Source organism: Mizuhopecten yessoensis, unplaced genomic scaffold (assembly GCF_002113885.1).
Source record: "Mizuhopecten yessoensis strain PY_sf001 unplaced genomic scaffold, ASM211388v2 scaffold716357, whole genome shotgun sequence".
NCBI classification, from domain to species: domain Eukaryota; kingdom Metazoa; phylum Mollusca; class Bivalvia; order Pectinida; family Pectinidae; genus Mizuhopecten; species Mizuhopecten yessoensis.
Window position 1 is genome coordinate 1,004,056 of NW_018480076.1, and position 25,337 is coordinate 1,029,392.

At 34.4% G+C, this 25,337-nt stretch overlaps 1 protein-coding gene and 1 non-coding gene across 5 annotated transcripts in view; one reads left to right on the forward strand and one right to left on the reverse strand.

Moving 5' to 3' along the window:
- The first annotated feature begins 630 nt into the window (after nt 1-630).
- LOC110443674 overlaps nt 631-25,337 on the forward strand; it is a 44,396-nt gene continuing 19,689 nt past the window's right edge. Inside the window, exons 1-2 of one of the 4 annotated variants that reach the window (XM_021488037.1) lie at nt 631-710; nt 17,012-17,153. In XM_021488037.1, the coding sequence (XP_021343712.1) occupies nt 17,079-17,153 (75 nt within the window). In that variant the 5' untranslated portion in view covers nt 631-710; nt 17,012-17,078. Of the gene's footprint in view, nt 711-5,054; nt 5,275-6,853; nt 6,894-12,022; nt 12,193-17,011; nt 17,154-25,337 lie in introns of those variants that run through there. The other 3 variants (XM_021488039.1, XM_021488040.1, XM_021488038.1) reach the window with 3 other exon arrangements.
- Trnas-aga lies at nt 9,623-9,696 on the reverse strand. Its single transcript has one exon. It is a non-coding gene; the product is annotated as a tRNA-Ser (tRNA).

Below are 25,337 nucleotides of genomic sequence, written 5' to 3' on the forward strand. Positions count from 1 at the left end.
GGGTAGTATTGGGTCATAGTCACGGCAATTCGGTGATGTTTTCGGCACCAAATCGCATATTTCCCGATAAAATATGGCAGATGGAAGTAAATAACGTCTACAAAGGTGACATTTCACAGTAATAAAGAAGTATTTGGTTCATAACTGGATCGTATGGGGTAGTATTGGGTAGTATTGGGTGGTATTGGGTAGTATTGGGTGGTATTGGGTAGTATTGGGTAATTAGACGCGCCCGATGTCATTTGTCTAGAATGTTTTCCTGGTTCTTCACTGTGTATTATATCTTGGTATAAACAATGCGTTAAAGTTAAGCGTTCTAAAGACTCCTCATAAACACAAACGAACGTTTGTAAGACTGGTACTTTTGAAGCACTTTATAAACGTAGATTATAACAAGTGCTTGGTCGATATAATTTAAAAAATCACATATTTAAAAAGTTTCGAAACAATTGAGAAAACACTATTAATTATAATAAAATGGTCACGGAAAAGAAATAAATATGAAAAAAATTGATGGTGTTTGAAGTGAATATTATTTAAGTTAATTATAAAATATAAATGGATTTATTTTATGTCAAGGTAAGTTATTTATGCTGCGTTTGTTTTTTCTTTTGTAAATTGTATTTCCCAGCCAGGAATAGTTGTTGTTGACAACACAGCGGCTAGGAGCATAGTATCTACACGTGTAGATTCGAAAACACCGAAGACAGGTATGTTACCCTTTTTTCACTTCATTTTCATTTCAACGCCACTGTGGTTCTCTTGTCACGTAATGTGTTTTGATCGTAGAGTCAAAGGCTGACAGGGGAGGGCATGTTCTCCTTGGACCTTGCTATGCATTGATAAGCACTGATCGAGCCTCTGACCCTTTAATGTATAGTGCAGTACAGTACACTGAAATGTTCGCGGTAATTGTACCAGTAGGCTACAGAAGCAGGCCTACTGTTAGGTAAAGCACACGATGAGACCAGCTACCGTCAAAGTTTTGAAAAGGAGCTCAATCAAATTTAACAACATATTCGAGGAGGTGTCAAATCACAAATGCAAAGTAGACCTAGTTGCGTTGTTTTGACTTTCATCTTCTTTAAAGTCCTTGAGGATAGTTGACTTGTTAGATAGTACCTGAACGAGGTAAATGTCCGTGGATATTGTTCAACATTGTAGTCTGCTATGACGCTTTTAATTAAGTTTCAGAATGTACTGAGCAGTTGGTGGATTACAGGTCCAGCACACTGCCATTTCAGCTGTGGCAGGTTTTAATTGAACATCAAATAGCAGTCACCTTCTTCTTTAGTGCTAGAGCTCAGTGGTAGAGCGTTCGAATAGGAAGTCTGGGATCGCGGGCAATCTCTGTTGAATCACACTATTCTCTTTCCTGTTACAAATGGTGTCCATGGCCCTCCCTGTGGTGACAGAGAGTAAGAACTTGAGTTGTGGTGTTCAAGGGCAAACACATTTAAAAATAGGGGAGTAGTGTGGCAGATTTTAATTGTATATAGAATTATAATCACCTTTTACCTTCGAGCTAGAGGAAATTTACCTTTAGCTCAGTGATAGAGCATCCGAATGGGATGTCTGGGATCGCAGGTTTGATCCCCGGTGGAATTACACTACTCTCTTTCCTGTGACAGACTTATATACAATAGCTGTATATATCTGTAATTTATAGCTGTATTGAGCTTAATTCAAGGGGAAAAAAAACACATAAAACTACAGGTTGATTGGTAATGTTGCCTGTAGTAATGAAAGCATACCGTTAGAGGCACCTGTGTTTAGATGTATACTTTAATTTTTCATAAGGTAGGTCTTTACAGCCATATCGCTCAATTGGCATAATATAGTGGACCTGCTTTATAAGCAGATTGGTCCACAAAAACAGTAGTTATACTCCAATAGCTGTCTACAGCTTATACTCAGTCATTTGTTTAAGAAAGTGTAATTTACCTATTGGACCAACACTAGGAGCAACACTTTAGAGCATGATGCATGTGCTAGTTTTCAGAAAACACTAGATGACATTTTGGTGAAAAAGAATGTTTAAAATGATTTTAAGAGTCTAATGAAACAAGATCTAAAATGAGACCTGCCAGAGGTACTAGCCTCATCTGTGAATACACCGATACATTTTGAAAGGAGTTGTTACCCTTTTTTGTCTGAACTTTAGTATTAAATATAACTGCACAGTTGTTTGTCAGGAGCCATACTCTCTCTTTTAGTGTAGGATGATTAAACTTAGTATGCAGCACCTTCAAGGGTCAAAATATCATAAATAAAAACCAAGCCACTTTGACCTAAATTTTGACCTCTGACCTTCATTACAATAATTAAAAAGCACACTTTATCTCTTAAGCTTCTTAGAGAGCTTAGTGTCAAGCACCAAAATCAGGTGGAAGTTATTGTCATGTGGCAGTGAATTTTCCTCGTTTATTCTTAATTCTTTCGTAAATGTTGAAATAATCCAGGATTCAATAATATATTTATATAGGTTTTATTGCTGGACAGGATCATATCAGGCATTGAAACAGACAAAAACCCATGCCCTGTACTTTTGGCCATCAGTTTGACTGACAGCTGTCATATTGGATTCAACAGGAAATAGCATATTCTGTGGTGGAACTGATAATATGCTTGTTTAAAATAATTATTTTCAAATTTCAAAATTAAATATATAATTAAAAAATATTTTTAAAATAAACACATACAGTAGAAATATCTGTTATAAGTTAATGACTATTCAACAAACTTCTTGCATCAAGAATCCTTTTTGTCTGAAAATATTCTGTGATTAAAAAAATCCACTTGGACTGGAATTGTGTCAACCAAATTAGCAGAGCTCAAAATATACCGTTTCAGAGTTTACAGACAAATAAATAATTAATAAATCAAGAATTACATATTGGCTCCTGTACCCAATGTTTACAATTTTAGAAAATATTCTAAAAGATAAATGTGAATCATCCTTGTTTTATCTAGGGAAAAGCAAACTAACAAAATTGTCATGTTAGTTTTGACATGGACAACATCTGGATTCCTTGATACGCATGTGCCAAATTTTCCAGAGTTCAGCCTCCGTTCCATTTTGTACCTGTATTTTCTTTCAGGTTCAGCCATTTCAACTGGTTGAACCTTATGTGCAAAAGTGGTCTAAGAAACAACCTAACCCCTTTTGTCCCCCACAACTGGCAAAGGGGAAGCAACTTTTATTGCCACTTGATACCATATATAGTCAAATTACAACTTAGTGATCCAGGGGGAATTTAAAAGTTTTTGAATATAATTATATGCTGTTTCAGTTTTTAAGCAGAGTATAATTGTTTCCATGTTGCTTTCATCTGCGATGCTGACCCCAACAAATAATTAGAGTGTTATATCATGATAGCCTTATACTGATGATTTCAGTCTTCTCCAAGGTGCAAGAATAATCCTTTGTCCCCTAGACAAAAAGGTGTATGTAACAAAAGAGGAAAACTGCATGGCCAGACTGGGATTTGAACCCGGAACCCACTGAACTCTAGACAGACACAATTGACCCAGGTGACATTTCATACACCTGGAATGTTACTCATATGTGAAACGTCAAGTCTGTAATTAAATACTCATATGTAAAACATGAAGTATGGTGACATACGTTTCTGTCTATATGGACAAAATGGAAAATGGTCATTTTTTGTTTACCGGTCACCTATTCCACATCAGATTTTTTTTTATGAATTATAATTTTCTAATTTGATATTCAAAAGGAAATCAGTCATTTTATTTCATAATTGCAGTAATTACAAATAGGCACCAAAATCTAACTGTAGTATAAGATTCTTTACCCATGCAGTATGTAGTATAAGATTATACAACAGTTACCGGTAACCAGTGGTAGTGAGGTTATTTATTTGGACCAGACGTCGTTAGGACAACACTGTAGTACACACAACTCCGGTACAGGGCAGGGCAATCCTTACGTACATGTTACATGCAATTTTAATGAGCATCAAAGTGAAAACTATTTGGCCCAGACAAAGGTAAGGATAATTAGAGATTGGGCGGTGTTGTCTAGGTTTTGTTTATTAGAGAATTAACACGTTCATCTTACTATACAAACAGAGGATACTGATAAGGACAGCTCCAGGAGATTGGAGGAATTGCTTTAATTTGTTTTAGGTAATGCATCATTGAGAATTTCATTTTAAATATAGTATGATATACTGTATTACATATGCAATAACAGGTAACTGAAATCATCAAACAGTTCCTGGTGATTTTAATACAGCTGAATAAGGTAAAAAATATAGCTATCAGCCATGCAGGTTATCCCAATATGCAGCCAGTTGTCTGTTCAAATTGTCTCTTTGATTCAGCTGTTTCTCCATAAGTTTGGAAGAAAAATGGCTGCATTATCAAGGCTATACTGTAATTTGTTGAATATTTTATTCCTATTTTAGAACTTTGCACAAACTAAATGCAAAAAATTATGCAATGACTTCCAGCAGTCTGCTGCTAAAAACGTGGGATATTTTTCATATTTGATTTGGAAAGGTAAATTGGTAGTTCTTGAGTTGTAAATTAAACCTCATATGTAGATTTGTCATGTAGAGTCCATGAACTCAGATTAAACAATTATGTTTGGAGTGGAGTTGAGGAGGGTTTGCTAGCTAGGAGATGATAGTGTTGGTAAGTAGGTTTTAGGGGTATCTGTGTAACAAAAGGTACATACAATACACCCCACATTGGGGCACTCTGTGCACACTACAGCTGTCAGGATCTGTGGAACCGTATTTACTCAGCCTTTTTATCTCCACATTACTGATAAGAGATTTAATTCTGATTGTATAGACAGGTAGATAAGCGTTATGTGTATCCGCTGAGAGGCCTATTGTAAACACTACCATACCCTAGTGGACTGTAACATTCCGAGTCCGCAGAACAAACAGTTCATGTACGATATTGCCTTGTAGATCATATTAAATTTAAAGGCCAATTAGATTTTTTCTTTTGATACTTGTGTCAACATATTAAATAATGTTGGGCTAATTTGATCTGTGGTCTGTCAGTGTTGCGTTTGAATTTCCGGCAAAGTCATGATAGATGTGTCGAGTCTTGGAGTCTAGTACGTGGACTATCTGATCAGCTTGGGTATATAATAATATCAGTGTCCACAGTCAAAGTGTACCAGGTACTAGACTTCTTAATTAAACGAGGCTTTATAGAACATTTATAAACTTGCCCAAACTTTGAGATTAGGTGTATTCTTGGATTGACGCCACAGACTTCCATGAGTTGCAGGTATGTCCTTAATTTTCACTGACCGCTATTTGTCAGGACTTTTGCATTTTTCCCTTTCATGGGAACTTTTTAGACTGTTTTAATCATTATCATGTAGAGAAGGTATCTGGCAAAGATTTTGCTATGACCATTCGACCACTGCTGTTTTAGATCTACAGCCTACCGACCATGGAAGACCTTCCTGATGTGTTGACTAATATGGCCATGGCAATTGTTAGTTTTCCAAAAAAGTACATGCTGTATAAATTTAAATCTGTTTTCCTCGTGAAGCTTAAGTAAGAGGAAATCGGTAAAAATTGAAGGAAGAGAAAAAAAGTCCTTCTATGACTGGCACAACCATTGCGTTAAGAAAGGAGTCCAGGGATCGAGGACTATTAATGATTAGGTGGATAAGGATGTAATCTGATCATAGTGGGGATCTTGTCAAGGATATATCTAGTCATACAATCAGTGCTATTACGCTCTTGACACAAATATTGATTATCTTACACGATTGCTATATTTATTTACATAAATGACATACTTGACTTCTTTTAATATTCTAAGGTATATATACATTATTGTAAACACATGCTGTGTTTTCTTGTCTTCGGAGAGCTACCTTGTCGGTGTCTTTTCTGATATCGATGTTGATGACAATATCAGATTAACTTTTTTACTAGAATTTATTTCTTAAAACAAACCTACCTGGTAATGACAGTTTTATACCAACTTAATATGAAAGCAGTTTTAAATTGAAGGAAATAAAATTAATTTTCTTTTAATTGAATAAATCACTTTTGAAGGCCAGAACTAAAGGTATCATATTTCATATCCTTTACATTAAAAGCATTAGAGATAAAAGGCTATCAAAAATTGGGTGACTTTTTATTTTACTAATCTTTACTTGTCCGACCGTGACAGTATATTGGGTGCTGGTTTTTTAGCCTCTACCATATGAAGCTGTCATTGATAAGATTGACTCCGTGTGTAATTCTGTCAAGAATATAATTTATGAAATAATATACCATAATGGTCCGTGTATAACAACTGAATGGAGGTCTCCCAGGGTACTTATAATTTCATTTCTCTATATAGACTAAGGTACAGGCCACTGTAATACACATATAGCTTTATATTGGGTTATGCAGCTAGTATATAAAGTGTACTTGGAGGTGTAAAGTATTGATAATTGATTTTTATAGCAGTGGCTCATATTTATGAGTTGATACAGATGTTAAGGACATTTTTGAAAAGATTTTCTTTCAATTTGATTTTGAATTCATTGATGATTAATGATAATCTTTGAATCTACTACAAGATTTGGAGGAATTTACTTCACACCTTTAAAACTAACACTTAATAGGACAAGATTTTCTTACTCCAGTACCAATGCCATTGACACATAATGTACAGATTATAACTCACATTGTATGCTTTGGGTCTACCAATAACAGTCAAATTAACCAGACTGCTATACATTGAACTTTGAATTATACTATTGTGGAAACATTTTAATTCAATCAAAAGTGGTACACCTGAAAGTTCCTACAAGGCTGGTTAAACCCCCTGTCGGCAAACAGTCAGCAGAGTTTGTATGTGTGGTATGTGATCAGGATTTCTGTGTCCAATATTAACAGGTAGGTACTGTGAACAAAAACGGTATATTTATCACAAAAGTTAAATTATACTTCAGGTTACAATGTCATATGACCAAATACATGTACACAATGTCATAAGACAATGTGAAGGTAAATCTTGCCATATGATCACATACAGGTAAACCATGTCATATAATCACATACAGGTAAACCATGTCATATGATCACATACAGGTAAACCATGTCATATGATCACATACAGGTAAACCATGTCATATGACTTCAAACAGGTAAACCATGTACATATGATCGCATACAGGTAAACTATGTCATGTGACCACATACAGGTAAACAATGTACATATGTTCACATACAGGTAAACCATGTCATGCAACCACATACAGGTAAATCATGTTATATGATCGCATACAGGTAAACCATGTACATATGACCACATACAGGTAAGCCATGTTATATTATCACATACAAGTAAACCATGTCATATGATCACATACAGGTAAACCATGTCATATAATCACACACAGGTAAACCATGTCATATGACTGCATACAGGTAAACCCTGTCATATGACCACATACAGGTAAACCATGTCATATGATCACATACAGGTAAACCATGTAATATGACCACATACAGGTAAACCATGTACATATGACCACATACAGGTAAACAATGTCATATGACCGCATACAAGTAAACCATGTTATATGACCGCATACAGGTAAACAATGTCATATGACCACAAACAGGTAAACAATGTCATTTAACTGCATACAAGTAAACTTTGTTATATGACCACATACAGGTAAACTATGTCATATGACCACATACAGGTAAACTATGTCATATGACCACAAACAGGTTAACAATGTCATATGACCGCATACAAGAAAACCATGTTATATGACCACAAACAGGTAAACAATGTCATATGACCGCATACAGGTAAACCATGTTATATGACCGCATACAGGTAAACTATGTCATATGACCACAAACAGGTAAACAATGTCATATGACCACATACAGGTAAACCATGTCATATGACTGCATACAGGTAAACCATATCATATGACCATATACAGGTAAACAATGTCATATGACCACATACAGGTAAACAATGTTATATGACCACATACAGGTTAACAATGTCATATGACCACATACATGTAAACCTTGCCTTATGACCACATACAGGTAAACCTTGCCTTATGACCACATACAGGTAAACCCTGCCTTATGACCACATACAGGTAAACCTTGCCTTATGACCACATACAGGTAAACCTTGCCTTATGACCACATACATGTAAACCTTGCCTTATGACCACATACAGGTAATCCCTGTACATATGACCACATACATGTAAACCTTGCCTTATGACCACATACAGGTAAACAATGTCATATGACCACATACAAGTAAACCTTGCCTTATGACCACATACAGGTAAACCTTGCCTTATGACCACATACAGGTAAACCCTGTCATATGACTGCATACAGGTAAACCATATCATATGACCACATACAGGTAAACAATGTCATATGACCACATACAGGTAAACCATGTTTTATGACCACATACAGGTAAACAATGTCATGTGACCATATACAGGTAAACCATGTTATATTACCACATACAGGTAACAATGTCATATGACCACATACAGGTAAACGATGTTATATGACCACATACAGGTAAACAATGTCATATGACCACATACAGGTAAACCTTGCCTTATGATCACATACATGTAAACCTTGCCTTATGACCACATACAGATAAACCTTGCCTTATGACCACACACAGGTAAACCCTGTACATATGACCAGACACAGGTAAACCCTGTTCATATGACCACATACAGGTAAACAATGTCATATGACCACATACAGGTAAACCTTGCCTTATGACCACATACAGGTAAACCCTGACATATGACCCCATACATGTAAACCTTGCCTTATGACCACATACAGGTAAACCTTGCCTTATGACCACACACAGGTAAACCCTGTACATATGACCACACACAGGTAAACCCTGTTCATATGACCACATACAGGTAAACCTTGTCTTATGACCACATGCAGGTAAACCATGCCTTAAGACCACATACAGGTAAACCTTGCCTTATGACCACATACAGGTAAACAATGTCATATGACCACATGCAGGTAAACCTTGCCTTATGACCACATACAGGTAAACCTTGCCTTATGATTGCTTTAGACTTTAAATTTAATGTAATCAAAGACTAATTATTGCGATAATTTTTCATTCAGATGTGAAAAAAAAAGTTCTCTTTTAGAGTTTATGTTTAATTTTAATATGAAATGTATTTTGCAGACTGTGACTGTATGGTGTGAATATCAATCTAATTAATCTGGTATTAACAGGGTACAGAGTACACTACAGCTCTGTGACATGGCAGTCTACCAATGTAACTGTAAGAACTCAGCGTAATTTATAAGTCGTGCTGGAGTTGGTACATATAATGGTGTACTGAAGATTTTGTTCCAGTCATTAAGTTGACAAAATTTTAAATTATAGCATTCCGATGTTTCATAGAAGATCTAAGTGACCAGACTGTGCAGCAGTATCATCAGTAACTCTAATATCTAATTTCGAGCACCATACATCAAACAGTAGCAGACCATAGTTGGTTACTTGAAGCAGAACTTACCATACTGGTACTAAAACCTTTTATGTATTGCTAGTGTAGCAGGAGAGGAAAAATGCACGGCCAGACCGGGATTCGAACCCGAGACCCTCTAAACTCTAGACAGACGCTCTAACCAATTGAGCTACCTGGTCGCCGGCGATCGTACCCGGTAGCCTATGATCGTACCTAGTCGCCTAATACGCCTATGATTGACCAAGTTTTGCTACAATATAAACAATTACATACACTTTAATGCATTAATAGAAAGAGTTACTACATTTTATACAATACATATATTTAGGAATAAAGAAATAATACAAGAAAATGTAATATTTAGGAACTATTCATTATTGCAATATATCACCCCATATTGTACTCCCAAGACATTCAGTTTGTGTACAGTGATTTTATATAGAAGTAATAAAACTGCTAAGTTGAGAATTATTTTATAGAAGTTTTGTAAATTATCACATCAAGCAAGTTAGGTGTTGATAGTATTTGTTCAATCTTAACATTATTTCTTTGTTTAAACTCCCAAACAATTAGTTGAAAAATTGCAATTGTTGGAATGACATAAGTATAGAGGTGGGTACTAATTTACATTACAATACCTGATGTCAAGCATATAATGTACTCCTCCAACAAAAAGTATTCAGATACTTTTTATACCTGCATAAAATGTACCCCCCACCCCCCCACCCCCAATTGTATAAAATGTAACACCCCACCCCCAACTGTATAAAATGTAACCCCCCTGGAGGATACTTACTTCGGTACTAAGATATACGCGGTATTGCAATTCTAGTTACCACCTTTACTGATATTCTCGGTCCCAGGTGAAAATCTTACTAACACTTATTTAAGGTCCAATATGGCTGCCACACCAAACTGTATATCAAATTCAATAATGCATTCCGTCAGCATTAAACGATCTCTGTCACAAAAAAGTTTCTCCTCCAATATTTCCCAAACCCTAATGAGGTACAGGTAACACACTAAATTTCAGAAAAAATATTCATTAACTGATGAAAAAAACTCACTTTTTATAGGTTCATTTTCCAAGCTGAATAAAAGTCATAATTCAGGAAAAAAACATATTTAAACTTGTAAATATCATAAGGTTGGATGTCCATGGAGATGCATTTGTTGAGAAAAATGTAAGAAAATGTGTCAAATCCAGAGAATGATGACATGTAGTTTGATTGGATATTTTACAATAATTCATAAAGCCAACAAGACTTTTGATACAAGTCAAGCTCATATTACCTGAGTGAGAACCTAATCTCACTTGATTTGTATGCTTTTTTCCAACCTCAGTCAGCCTTTTTCGCTTTGTGCTCAGTTGTGATTTATTCAGGGGAAATATATGCTATTAATCTGGAGATTTGAAACATTTTCTTACATTTTTCTCAACAAATGCATCTCCATGGACATACAACCTTATGATATTTACAAGTTTAAATGGATTTTTTCCTGAATTGTGACTTTAATTCAGCTTGGAAAATGAACATATAAAAACGAATTTTTTCATCAGTTATTGAATGTTTTTTTCTGAAATTTAGTGTGCATGTACCTCAATTATGTTTGAGAAATATTGAAGGAGGATTTTTTTTTCTTTGACAGGGATTGTTTAATGCTTACGGAATGCATTATTGAATTTGTATACAGTTTGGTGTGGCAGCCAAATTGGAATGTCCTTAAGCGTAAGATTTCCACCTGGAACTGAGGACTCTCTTCTTGTGACATTACGATGATTGGACTAGTACTGCTGTCCAAATCAGTGAACGATATATAAACAGAAAGTACACCGGTATAGGTCCTTTTCATGTCTGATTCCATTATAGGTAAGAAACCAGAAGTACTTAAAACCATTATGCTGGGTACTATTTTAATTTAAACCTCTTTGGATTACATCAACAAGTTATTTAAGAAGATTTGAATTCACGGACAAAAGTTTACTAAATTGGTATAATAACAGCTATGTTCACACTAGTATATTTTGACTTCTGATCCATTTTCCTAACTGAAAGTTTATAAATTGGATTAAAACTCCATTATTTATATTTTCCTTACTACTTTCTGTTCTTGTCATGAATCAGAATGCTTAAGAACTTCTGTATGGAGTTACACATTTCAGTCAGGTCAACTAGTTTGTTCGACATTTCAATTTTAAAATTTCTGTAGAGGTCCTGAAATTTTGATAAATGAAAACATTAAAATTACTAAATTATATTTATATACTAATATATACAAAATATCAAATATAAATATAAACATAAAAAAAAAACTCTTAAAAAAGTTTTAATATCACTAAATTAGTGAAATAGACCAAAAGTATGTGTTAAAAATTGTTGAATACTTCTCAAATTAAAGATATAGAATTATGAACATCTACCATAAATTCACATACAAATCTTTCAATATTGGACAGCAAGTTGTGTATGTCATAGTGTATCAGTACAGATTTGTGTACGTCTTTATTATATAGCTTAAGGTTTGTAAACCCAGGGTGTGGTGGACTCTGCCAGCTAATAATTTATTCTTTTGGAAATGCTTCACTTGATTAAAGGTGAAAATCCATGGAAAGGGAAAGAGGTTTGTGGAATCTACCTAATGAACAAAGGGTTTCCCTAAAAACAAACATTTGGGTGAGTATTGTACAAATCCCGGACAAGCTTGTGTAAACGTGGCGACTGTTGTCCTGCAGTACAATGGGACTGCTAAACTGGTATTTTGTTGTGAGAAGAAACACATTCTATCGTGTTGTCATAGGGAGGATAAATACGGGACACAATGACAACCAATAGTGATACATTGATCAAAGTTGTCTACTACAGTCTGATAGTGGGTCTGATCGCCTGGTGTAGATACCACCCGGTGACATTTTATGTATTGGGGCCAGCTAGATATTACTGATTTGATTGAGTTCAGGCTCATATGATATGCTATACATCTTTCCTGTCCTCTTAGAAATGTAGTATCGCCATGAAGGTTGTCTGGAAGTTTGTATAAACTTTCGGATTTTATCTTCACGAAATAAATGAATACATGTACATATATCAATAAAATGTAAAACCAGTTACTTTTCTGTCTTAAAATGGAATGAGATGAGCATACATAAGGTTTCTGTAAGTTTTGTATATACTTAAGATTTAATCTTCACGAAATAAATGAATATGTACATTTAACAAAAAATATAGAACAAATTACTTTTGAATTGGGATGAGAGGAACACACAAACAACAGTATATCTTTAGACAGGTGTCAGTGTACAGAGGTTGTTAGAAGTGTGTGTACAGGTATCAGTGTACAGAGGTTGTTAGATGTGTATGTACAGGTATCAGTGTACAGAGGTTGTTAGATGTGTATGTACAGGTATCAGTGTACAGAGGTTGTTAGATGTGTGTGTACAGGTATCAGTGTACAGAGGTTGTTAGATGTGTATGTATAGGTGTCAGTGTACAGAGGTTGTTGGATGTGTGTGTACAGGTGTCGGTGTACAGAGGTTGTTGAATGTGTGTGTACAGGTGTCGGTGTACAGAGGTTGTTAGAAGTGTATGTACAGGTATCAGTGTACAGAGGTTGTTAGATGTGTATGTACAGGTGTCAGTGTACAGAGGTTGTTGGATGTGTGTGTACAGGTGTCAGTGTACAGAGGTTGTTAGATGTGTGTGTACAGGTGTCAGTGTACAGAGGTTGTTAGAAGGGTGAGTATAGTTACTGGTGGGGTGGGGTATAGGGTTGGGAACTACAGGTATTGGTATAGAAGAATATTGTGTGCCAACAGGTGTCATGATATAAAGGTTATTTTGGTGTCCATAGGTGTTAGTATATAGAGGTTGTAATTTGAGTGCTTAATTGGTACATTGAGGCTGAAGGTTTGATACCAATAGGTGTCTGTATATAAAGGTAATTTTGGTGTCCATAATTGTTGGTATATAGAGGTTGCAATGTTGGTGCTTAACCCATTGATCCCTAAAGTCACACTTAGACTTTCCCAAATCAATGAATTGCACAGTCTACTGGAAATGAGACAGAGTTAATTCGTACATTGAGGCTGTAGGTTTGATACCAACAGGTGTCGGTATATAGAGGTTATCAGTTTGATTGGTCTGCTTTTAATACAAAAAACTTCCTTTTCCATATAAACAGGTTTGGAGGTTACAGGTCAAGAATATCTCAAGTTGTTCTGTGACAGACTGAGAACGGCACGTGTTCCATACAGTGGCATGTATACAGAAACTAAGTGATCAATGATGGTGATTTGTTGTATGGCTGATAAATCCTAGTATACCCTGATTGACCTACGGGAGGTCCCGCGTGGCTGTCAGAAACAGATAGGACTAAAACGGCCAATGAACACCACATCCTGCGTTAAATATCTAGAGTTGTACTATAGTTGTCAACTTGTTTGAGCCACTGTTTGGTCAAGTGTACAGAACTACTCAATACATTTCATCAACTTGCTGTTTAAATTCAGTGTAGGAATGAACAACATGGTATTAAGGCCTGTCATGCAGTGTTAACACCGACAAGGATTGTTATGTATTGTAATTGTTGCCAAGGTAAGAAGGGAACTCATTTCTTATTTGATTAATACAGTAAAACATGTTTGTAACGAAACCAAGGGGTAATACTGTAAGTGACTAATTTTCTTACAGGAATAATTTTTTATTAATTTAGATGTTCAAGAGAAAATTCAATGATAAGTTAGGGATGCATGTATCTTATAAAATGGACAGGAAAGAATATGGTGAGTAAACTTTTAAAAGCATTGAACAGCTTTTAGATGGCATTCATAGGAATGATGAATAGAACATCATCTGTCCAGGGATGGTCAGTATGTGTAACTTAACAATAGTGATGATGTCAACAATTGACTTGTGGCATTCATAGCCAATATGAATGCCATATGAATACGGTAGGGTTATATAGTTGCAATGCCATGCGATGGTAAATATATTGACAACTTCACCAAGGGACCCAAATGGTTGATTGCAATGTACTTTATAACTTATGAAACTTTATTAGATAAAATGAAGGGATATAAGAAGGGTTTTATCATTATTGATTCAGGTTTTTGTATGTAAGGTCCTTATGAATGTGATTTACAGGATTGTAACACTTTATGATGTATCTTAAATTTGCTTCTAGACTCCAGATTTGAGTTAGTGCATGGTTACCTCGAGCTCAAACTCATAGTTTGTGGTAAGCAAAATGGTTCAAATAAACTATTGCAGTCCAAAATGAATCAGAGAGGGATATAGCTGTTCTATGTACAATATCTTAATATATATTTTAACAGGAGAAGAAAAATGCAACCGGTCCAGACTGGGATTCAAACCCAGAACCTCCAAACTCTAAAATTGTGTACTGATGTACAATTTAGTAGAACTAGAATAGCATTCCCTTGTACTAACACACAACTTGTCAGAACTAGAATTGATTTTACTAAAGTGGTGTTATGCCATTGTCATGTACTCTATTTGACTCTATTTGCCCAAGGTGGAAATATGGAAAGCAATATTGATTTTTATTTTCTGTATCATTGGAGATGAAATTATGTGAAAACTGGTTTATTTTCACAAAGGGTTATTGTTCCACAGCCGAACAAGAAATTTCAAGAACTTGAAATGCACAACAGTTAAATCATTTAGTTGCTTGTTATTGTTATGGGTGGATTGGTCGAATGGTTAACACTTCGGCCTTCCACGCAGGCAGCCAGGGTTCGATCCCTGAAGTCGTCGCATGCATGGAATATCAGAGAAAGTGTTTTTCTCCTGCCCACGCAACTCCAACAACCCAGGCGGAGTATAAAATGGTCTGGGGTGGATGTTGCTGTATCTGTGATGTAATATTCAAGTGAGGTGGCACTATAATAAAGTGCCGTTGGAAGCACGGTCCCACTACAAACAGTACACTATACATCTCCAGCACACACGCAGTCATACACACATAGGGAGATATTAGTCAGGTGGCATAGGGCTAGTAGTTAGCACCTGATAAGGCAGCTCCTGCGAATTCCTCAAAAATTGTATATCCTAATTGTATATCTATGTACTGTAAAGCGCTTTAGAGTGGCTTATGTTAGCTAGATAGGGCCCTATATCAAATATTGTATATTATTATTATTATTGACACATCTTGGTTACCTAAAGCACAAACCATTGAGTGTTGGTGTCTTTTTAACCTCGCATCAATCTCGACTTAACAGAAATCATGTTCATTGATTTAATGGTGAATACTTCTTTCTATACCATGTCTGCCTTACGTAGTACAATTTCTCTAGTTAAGAATTCAGATCCAATTTCTCTAGTTAAGAATTCCGTGTTTATTTTTCAGATTTGTTATAAAAAATGTCATATTTATAAGAGAATAAGTACACAAGAGTTGTCTCCCATCCACCTGTTGAGATTTGAAGTCCTACAACACTGTAATGTTTCTCTTCATATTTCTTGTTACTGTCATCCATTTCCTGTCTGTTAAGGATGAAAAAAATCTATCTAAAAAAAAATCTTTTATGTATTTTTGGAAATACAAAATTGTATGGCCATGTGTTTGTTTTACACAAAAGTGATATGTTGTGAATGTTATGTTTTGATGGTATGCAGGTTTTCTGTTGTCAATCCATGGTTGGATCTTTAATGATTTTTTTTTAGTTAAGATTTTTTTTTACAATCTACAGAATGTATGTAGAGACTTTACCTTTGTTTGCTTTTGGAAAGGGAATTTCACTAAAACTTGGGAATATTTGTTATTCAATGTTATTGCCTGAATAATTGGAGAAAAAGAGACATATTCAAAATTTCAATGTTTTGTCTTTCACTGAAGAATTCAGCATTTCTACCTAACCTGGCTCGAAGGTGAGCTGATGTTATGGTGCAGTGTTCGTAGTTTGTCTGATCAACAGACTTTCTTTAAGATATATGTACCAGCGCGGAATTAGATTATTGTTATCTAAGTCTGTGGTACCAGGTAACATAATTGCTGAAAGGAATTTGACTACATTTGGTATAGAGCATCCTTGATCCAAGCAGATTCAAAATATATGTATTGTATTAATTAATAATGGTATTGTATAAGTGTATGTCTCTGGAGACAGAGGCTGAGGGGTGATCAAGCCTGATAGGACAAATGGGGTAATTATTTAGGAATGAGGGATTTTAGCTTAATACTATATGGTATAAAGCATCCTGTGGCCTAGGGAATTTGACGTTGTATAACGGACAAGTGTGACCTGCAGAATGGAAGGGCATGCCATATAAAAAACAGAAGTAAAAATTTATAAGACTATTCCTATGTTAGATATCTTTCAGAGACTATATCTAAAATGCTGTTTGACAGAATTGAACAGGAAATGTGTAAGGCATATATTGGACTTAGAGATTATATGCAATGTGAATGGGGGGTATAGCCTGAAATGTCTTAGTGTGATAGTTTTTCTAATATGTATGTCTTGGATTTCAGATGAGGCTCAGTAGATTTCCCTAACAGACATTGGATTGACCTTCTGGGTCACAGGTCAAGGGTAACGATGACATCCCGCTACATATCTGCTCTGGACTATGCTGACATCAATGCGAAACGAATCTTGAAGAAACATGCAAAGGTATGTTATATATCTCCCAAAATGTCCATTATATAAAGGTATGTTATTTATCTCCCAAAATGTCCATTATATAAAGGTATGTTATATATCTCCCAAAATGACCATTATACAAAGGTATGTTATATATCTCCCAAAATGTCCATTATATAAAGGTATGTTATATTTCTCCCAAAATATCCATTATATAAATATTAGATTATTATATCGGAAAAGCAGACAGAAAACAGTGTGACCAGGCAAACATAATAATTTTTCCATATGAAAACATACAAATCAGAGAGTGAGTCTGACTCTTTCAAGCCATTGTCTAAATGGATACATATACAAATGTTTTTAATATTTTTAGCATTAAAACATCAGGAATTAGTTATGAAATTTAATTTAACTGCTGTGAAAAATATTAGAATGATACTTTTCACAAATAAAAAATAGCACTGTCTTAGATTAAAGCCAATTGAAATGCAGAATGCAAAATTAATGAATATGATAACCAATTAGAAAGCTTAAAATGTGTGTTGTGCATTGTCATTGATTATGAGGTCATCAAAGTATGACGTCATAAACTGTCGTCCAACCCCACGATGTGAAGGATTTATGACAGTATGAAGCTTTCATGCTATCGTTACAGGATCGTTTTCTTCACTGAAAAGTTCTAAAAATTAACAAAACAAATGTTTCCAATTGAGCATAATATATTTTGTCACTTGTGTGGCATAGAACTAGGATAATACCTAAGCTCGGTGGTTTTAGAATTTCTTTCTGATTTTGTTCAGAAGTGAACATCCCGTGATAAACTATGGTATGATGGCATCAGTATTTACCGTAGCTTCCATTTTGAAGCAATTTTAAAAGCAAAATCTATTCTGACCCATTGAAATTGAAATTGTAATACATATATTTCCATTTGTAAGGCGTATGCTCCAAACGTTCCAGAGACTTAGACAAACCTTGAAAAGATTTATAAATAATACTGCTTAAGGTCTTCTGAATTTGTTCAAAATCACATTGACATTTTCTATGGTCAACTGTAGCTTTCTTTGCAGTTGTCTGTTTTGCATCAAAAGAATTTTGCATCAAAAGAGCTTTGCACCAAAAGAATTTTTCATTACCATATAAATACTGTAAAAAGGTCAAAGAGGGATTTTATGATAGTTTAAAGACATTTATTTAATGCTTTATACTCACAATGGAATTTTGGTGAGAAAAATACCTTTAACATTATACAGATTGGTTATTTTACGATATTATAAGAGGCTATTAACAGGGTGGGTACCATAGCAGGCCGTTTGAAGCAAACAAATATCACATAACGGAACTCATGACAATAGAATTGTAATCCTTCAGGGATCCCCATTAGATTATTGAGAATTTGAGACTATCTTTATATGAAATATCAATATCTTGTAATTTAGGCAATTTACACAAAATGAACTTCTGCAATTCTATGATAGGTTACAATCAATCTATTTTACTTACATTAAACCAAACCAATGCACCTATAAGTTAGGAAATTATTTCTTTGCGATAAGTTAGAAATGAAAATTTTGAACATTGAAGAAAAATTGTATTAGAAAGCATACCCTCTTAGAACACATTATCTGTGATTGTTATGGCAACTAATCATCATTCTTCATTTAGCATGCTTGTTATCAGGCATACATATTCCTGACCATCAAATACTAGTATTGGTCATAGCATATTGTTCCCACATTCTTCACAATCTTTGGGAATTCGTCATAGCCTTGAGCATCTACTTCTCATTGCTGTTTCCATCTTTAGATCAGGAAATGTGTCATGTGTTTGAGTCACCGTAAAGCGACATGAAAGTATCCCTGATGTCTCACAGTTCCCCATCTTTTGGTACTCTGATCCCATTCTCAACAATGTGAAGAATCAAAGCCTCTATGTATGTTATAGAAAATGCCAATAATTGAATTAAGCTCCAATTTAATGCATTACAAATTGTTTCACATCTGTCTGTTGAAACAGTCATCTCCCTACAGACATGTTAGTTTGGTGTCAGTGTGGTGACTAATGGTTACTGATAGGATGTATGGCATCGGCCATTTCTGGTTAACTATGATTGTGACAATGTGATTATAAATGGAAAGATTAATTAGTCATTAATCTTGCACTTAAATACACTTGGGTATAACATTCATGACAATATTAAAAAAACATCTTTTTACGAAATATATATAACCATTTTTCACTGCAATCATCCAATAATGGAAGGTACAAGCCAGTAATATTAGATACATAACTTTCTGATATTAAAGTACCTGTATGTAGTATAAATATACATGATAGAGTAAACAGTATATACAGACAGTATAAATAAATTAACAGTTTATATAAGTCAATTAACAGTATAATATAAGTATAGTATAAGTGAAGTAAACAGTATATACAGACAGTATATATAAATTGACAGTTTATATAAGTCAATTAACAGTATAATATAAGTATAGTATAAGTGAAGTAAACAGTATAGATAAGTACATTAACAGTATATATAAGTGAAGTAAACAGTATAGATGAGTATAATAGACAGTATAGATAAGTACAGTAGACAGTAAATATAAGTACATTAACAATATATATAAATGAAGTAAACAGTATAGATAAGTACAGTCGACAGTATATATAAGTACATTAACAGTATATATAAGTACATTATACAGTATATTAAAGTGAAGTAAACAGTATAGACAAGTATAGTAGACAGGAAATATAAGTACATTAACAGTATATATATAAGTACATTAACAGTATATATATCAGTACATTAACAGTATATTTATAAGTACATTAACAGTTTATATAAGTCAATTAACAGTATAATATAAGTATAGTATAAGTGAAGTAAACAGTATAAACAAGTATAGAAGACAGGATATATCAGAACATGAACAGTATAAGTACAGTAGACAGTATATACAAGTACAATAACAGTTTATATAAGTCAATTAACAGTATAATATAAGTATAGTATAAGTGAAGTAAACAGTATAGACTAGAATAGAAGACAGGAAATATAAGTACATTAATAGTATATATATAAGTACGTTAACAGCATATATAAGTACATTAATAGTATATATATAAGTACATTCACAGTATATATAAGTGAAGTAAACAGTATAGACAAGTGTAGTAGACAGGAAATATAAGTAGATTAACAGTATATATATAAATACATTAACAGTATATTTATAAGTACATTAACATTATATATAAGTACATTCACAGTATATATAAGTGAAGTAAACAGTATATACAGACAGTATATATAAATTGACAGTTTATATAAGTACATTAATAGTATATATATAAGTACGTTATACAGTATATTAAAGTGAAGTAAACAGTATAGATAAGTACATTAACATTATATATATAAGTACACTAACAGTATATATATCAGTACATTAACAGTATATATAAGTAAATTAACAGTATATATATAGTAAGTTAACAGTATATATATGTAAGTACGTTAACAGTATATATAAGTGAAGTAAACAGTATAGACAAGAATATTAGACAGGAAATATAAGAACATGAGCAGTATAAGTACAGTAGACATTATATATAAATACATTAACAGTATATTTATAAGTACATTAACGTACAGTATATATATAAGTACGTTAACAGTATATATCAGTACATTAACAGTATATTTATAAGTACATTAACGTACAGTATATATATAAATACATTAACAGTATATTTATAAGTACATTAACGTACAGTATATATATAAATACATTAACAGTATATATATAAGTACGTTAACAGCATATATAAGTACATTCACAGTATATATAAGTAAATTAACAGTATATATATCAGTACATTAACAGTATATATAAGCACATTAACAGTATATATAAGCACATTAACAGTATATAAATAAGTACATTAACACTATATATAAGTACATTAACAGTATATATAAGTACAATAACAGTTTATATAAACGAAGTAAACAGTATAGACAAGTATAGTAGACAGGAAATATAAGAACATGAACAGTATAAGTACAGTAGACATTATATATAAATACAGTGAAACTTGTCTAATCCAACACCTGAATATTCTGACATCTTGTCATAACCGACATTCAGATATAAAGCCACTTCTGTATTTTGGTACCCTGTGTTATCTGACCAGTTTGTAGGATACCACTGGATGTCAAACAAGTTTCACTGTAGTCGTCATTTTTGGCAGATTCACTGGGCCATGTCCAAAATTGGCATCAGGTGTCTGCGTATAAATGTGTACATTCCTATGTTAATTAGTAAATGTCTATATCTGATTCTGTGTTGTACTGTATAAATGACTTTTTAATCTAACTTATTGGTAGTACTCCATTTAGTTTTGCCACAAATTTCTAAGTCATGCAAGGAATGAAGATAAAAAATACTGATGCCATTTGTCATTCGCAATAATGGTTGCCTGTTTTAAACAATTAGTGGGAAGGGCCAAAGTTATTGGTTTGGGAATCTCATCTGCAGATAACATGTAACACTTGTATGTGTATTCATAACACAAAGGCACCATTAGGGCATTACTGTAAGATTCTAAAGTAGATCTTGGTGTGCTTGGCTTGTACACAATCCTGGCCAAGTGCTAACACAGTAGTATACAATCTGTCTGTCCTCAACAACCGTCATTAGGGCTGATGGGCCACTTTAAATCTTCAGGAGTCTCCGTAACCACCTTATCAGGATTACTTATGTTTGCCAAGTAAGCTTTTCATGAATATTTCTGACAAAAACTTTGTCACAGATGTTTACCTGGAGTTGGTTTAATGCTGCTGGATAAAGAAACGAAAACTTAAAGCATTTTTATGAATTCCTGAACAGGATAACTTGTGTTCTCGAAGTATGTTTGTTATCTCAGGTTTTTTTTCACAAATGTAAAATACTGTTGTGGTGATACAACTTGTGAATACACTTGTGTGTGCTATCGGGGCAGCTTAAAGATATTTTAACGTTATTATACCTTGTGCCTCGACGGTTGCTCCGTATCTGAAGCAAAATTGCTAATATTAAGGTAAGGCAATGAACATTTTAGTTCAAATTTGATTGTAGGAATAATAATTCCCTTAATTGGTTTTACATAGACAGAAATTACTCCAGATATTAGCTTAGATGTACAGTAATACTCTGCTCACGTAATATTCTGTCAGTTTTACTGTTCATTGCTATTATACATGGGAGTTGAATTGAAATAGGTAAAAATGACATTGAACATTTAAATGATAAAGATAATGGCAGAGTATATTCCAAGTTAATTAAATCAACAATAAACAAGGATAAAGTGCTGTTTACAGATCAAAAATTTATAACCAGGTAATATGTTTACTGGTCCTTCAAGAGCCTTGTACACCTTCCTCCCTAGACAACTTGTACACCTCGACAGGATAATCTTGTACACTTTTCTCCAAAGAAGAGAGTCTTGTACACTTTTCTCCAAAGAGGAGAGTCTTGTACACTTTTCTCCAAAGAGGCGTGTCTTGTAAACTTTTCTTTCGAGAGGAACCTTACACACTTTATGCTCAATAAGTCATGTATATCGTTCACACAAGATATGTCTTGCACGCTGTCCTTCTAATATGAGTCTTGTACACTTTTCTCCAAATAGGAGAGTCTTGTACACTTTTCTCCAAACAGGCGAGTCTTGTAAACTTTTCTTTCGAGAGGAATCTTACACACTTTATGCGCAATAAGTCATGTATATCGTTCACACAAGATATGTCTTGTACGCTGTCCTTCTAATATGAGTCTTGTACACCTTCTTCCAAGAGACTTACACACCTTCCTTTCATGAAAAATCTTGTACACCGCTTCCCAAAGAGTTCTACACTTTCCTTCCAAGAAGTCTTGTTCCAGTACATAACCTGGCTAGTCCCTTTAACAATGATTCTTGTAGGTGGGCCAAAAACAATTGGCCAATATAGTTTTAATTCAAACAATTTGAACACCCTAAAAGACTTTTCATACTGAATCAAAAGGAAAATGGTCCATCACTTAAAATTTCATAGATTATTTAGAATTCTAGTGGACCAATGGCCCCTTGGCCTCTCGAAAATGCTGTTACTGATGTTTCATCAGAATTTTGTTTTCTTTTTTCTTTTAAGGTCACCTGAGACAAAGTCTCAAGTGACCTATTGCGATCGCCTTTTGTCCGTCGTCGTCCGTCGTGTGTCCATAAACAATATACATTTTCGACTTCTTATCCAAAACCCCTAAACCAATTTCAATGAAATTTTACAGGGACCTTCCATGGACAAAGGTCAACAAAAATAGTGGCCGGTTTAGTCCCAAGCCCCCAGGGGCCTGAGGGGCGGGGCCAAAAAGGGTCAAATTGACTAAAATTTCAAAAATCTTCTTCTCAAGACCCACATATGGTAGAATCAAATGCTCTTCATAGATGGAAGGGTCTTAAGGTGCTTTACCGAAATTGTGAATTTCATGACCCTGGGGTCTCACGTTTTCCCCTGGGGAAGGGGTAAACTTTACTATAGTTTATATAGGGAAATCACATTTTGGACCAACATTTGTTTAATTTCCATTGGAAGTAATTCAATTTGGGTTAGCATTATCAGTATTAGGTAGCAGTTTGATAGTATGCACCTATGAGCCCTGACTGACCCCCAGGGGCTGATGGGTGGGGCCAAAAAGGGTTGAATTGACTGAAATTTCAAAAATCTTCTTCTCAAGACCCAGATATGGTAGAATCAAATACTCTTCATAGATGGAAGGGTCTTAAGGTTTATGACCCTAGGGTCTCACGTTTACCCCCTGGGGAAGGAAGGGGGGGGGGGTTAAATTTATTATGGTTTATAATGGCAAATGATACTTTGAATATTACATGTTAAAAACTTGATTGGAATTATAACCTTGAGTTAACAGTTTGATACTTTGAAAATTTTGAGCCAGCCCTACCCCCAAGGGCTGTAGGGTGGGGCTCAAAGAAGTCAGTGTGCTAAAATTTCTTCATTTTCCTTGTTTAGAATCAGAGGTGCTAGTTTCAAATACTTTTTAGTCTGAAATCAGTATGCTAGATATTGAATAAGGGGGTTTTATTGTTTTTTGTCACTTTGAATAATATTTCTGTTCATGTTAAAAACAAAATTAACTCTCTGTATAAATATATCAGGTGACCGTTAAGGCCCATGGGCCTCTTGTTTGTATTGTTTTCTTGGTTTTCTTCAGGTACCTAGGTATCTTTTGATACAAACTCTAAACAGTACACCGTGAAAATATGAGCTTCAGGGATATAGCAAGTTTCTAACTCCCTGAGACCAGGTCAATTTCATGAGTAAACTAGCATAACATTTAGATATAATTTCCCACTTTTAGGTATGTTGTGGTGATTATGATGCACCTTTTCTCTCAGTTGAATATTTTGCAGTGTTACATATAAAATCAAGCAAGTTGTTGTGGTTAAGTGGTACTGATTTTTAAATTGGTACAAAATACCACTTGACAAAAATATTTATTTCTTGCAAACAAAAGAACCCAGGCCAACCCTACACAATGCTAATTGTCTGCCTATTGGAAACATTATACAGGGTTTTGTGTATTGACGGCTGGCTCAGAAATAGCACTTTATCTTTTTGCCTTATTTCATTCACTTTGTTTAGTGGTTTGTGACCAGTCGCAATTATGAGTTGATGAGGGACATCAATCACACCTGTCATCTGTGTCTAGAACCTCTGGCTCACGCATATGTGATTGGTTGATAATGCCGATGATTTTTGACAATAATGATGCATGTGATTGGTGGATTCAGTCGACTTATATTGAAAAAAATCAATCTGCTTAATTAGCTGTATATGTCCATCCGCTGGCCACTAGCTGTCGGTCCATTACACTACCAGGTAACATTCAATATGTTCAACCATGGCTGAAGGTGTAAACAGATCATCAATAGGACCAGCTACAGTGCTGAGCCCAAAGTATTTGCCATTGGCCCAACTTTATTCTTCAGTTCATATATTTTACCTCTTTTCATTTGAATTTCCTGGGGCTAATTATAGGGATATTGAAATAACTATCTGAAAATATTTTCATACAATTGTGTTGATTCCGGAATCAAGGTACATTGCATTACAAGCTATTCAGATAAAATTGATTTTGCTATGCCATTTTGTTCCTTGCCTTACAA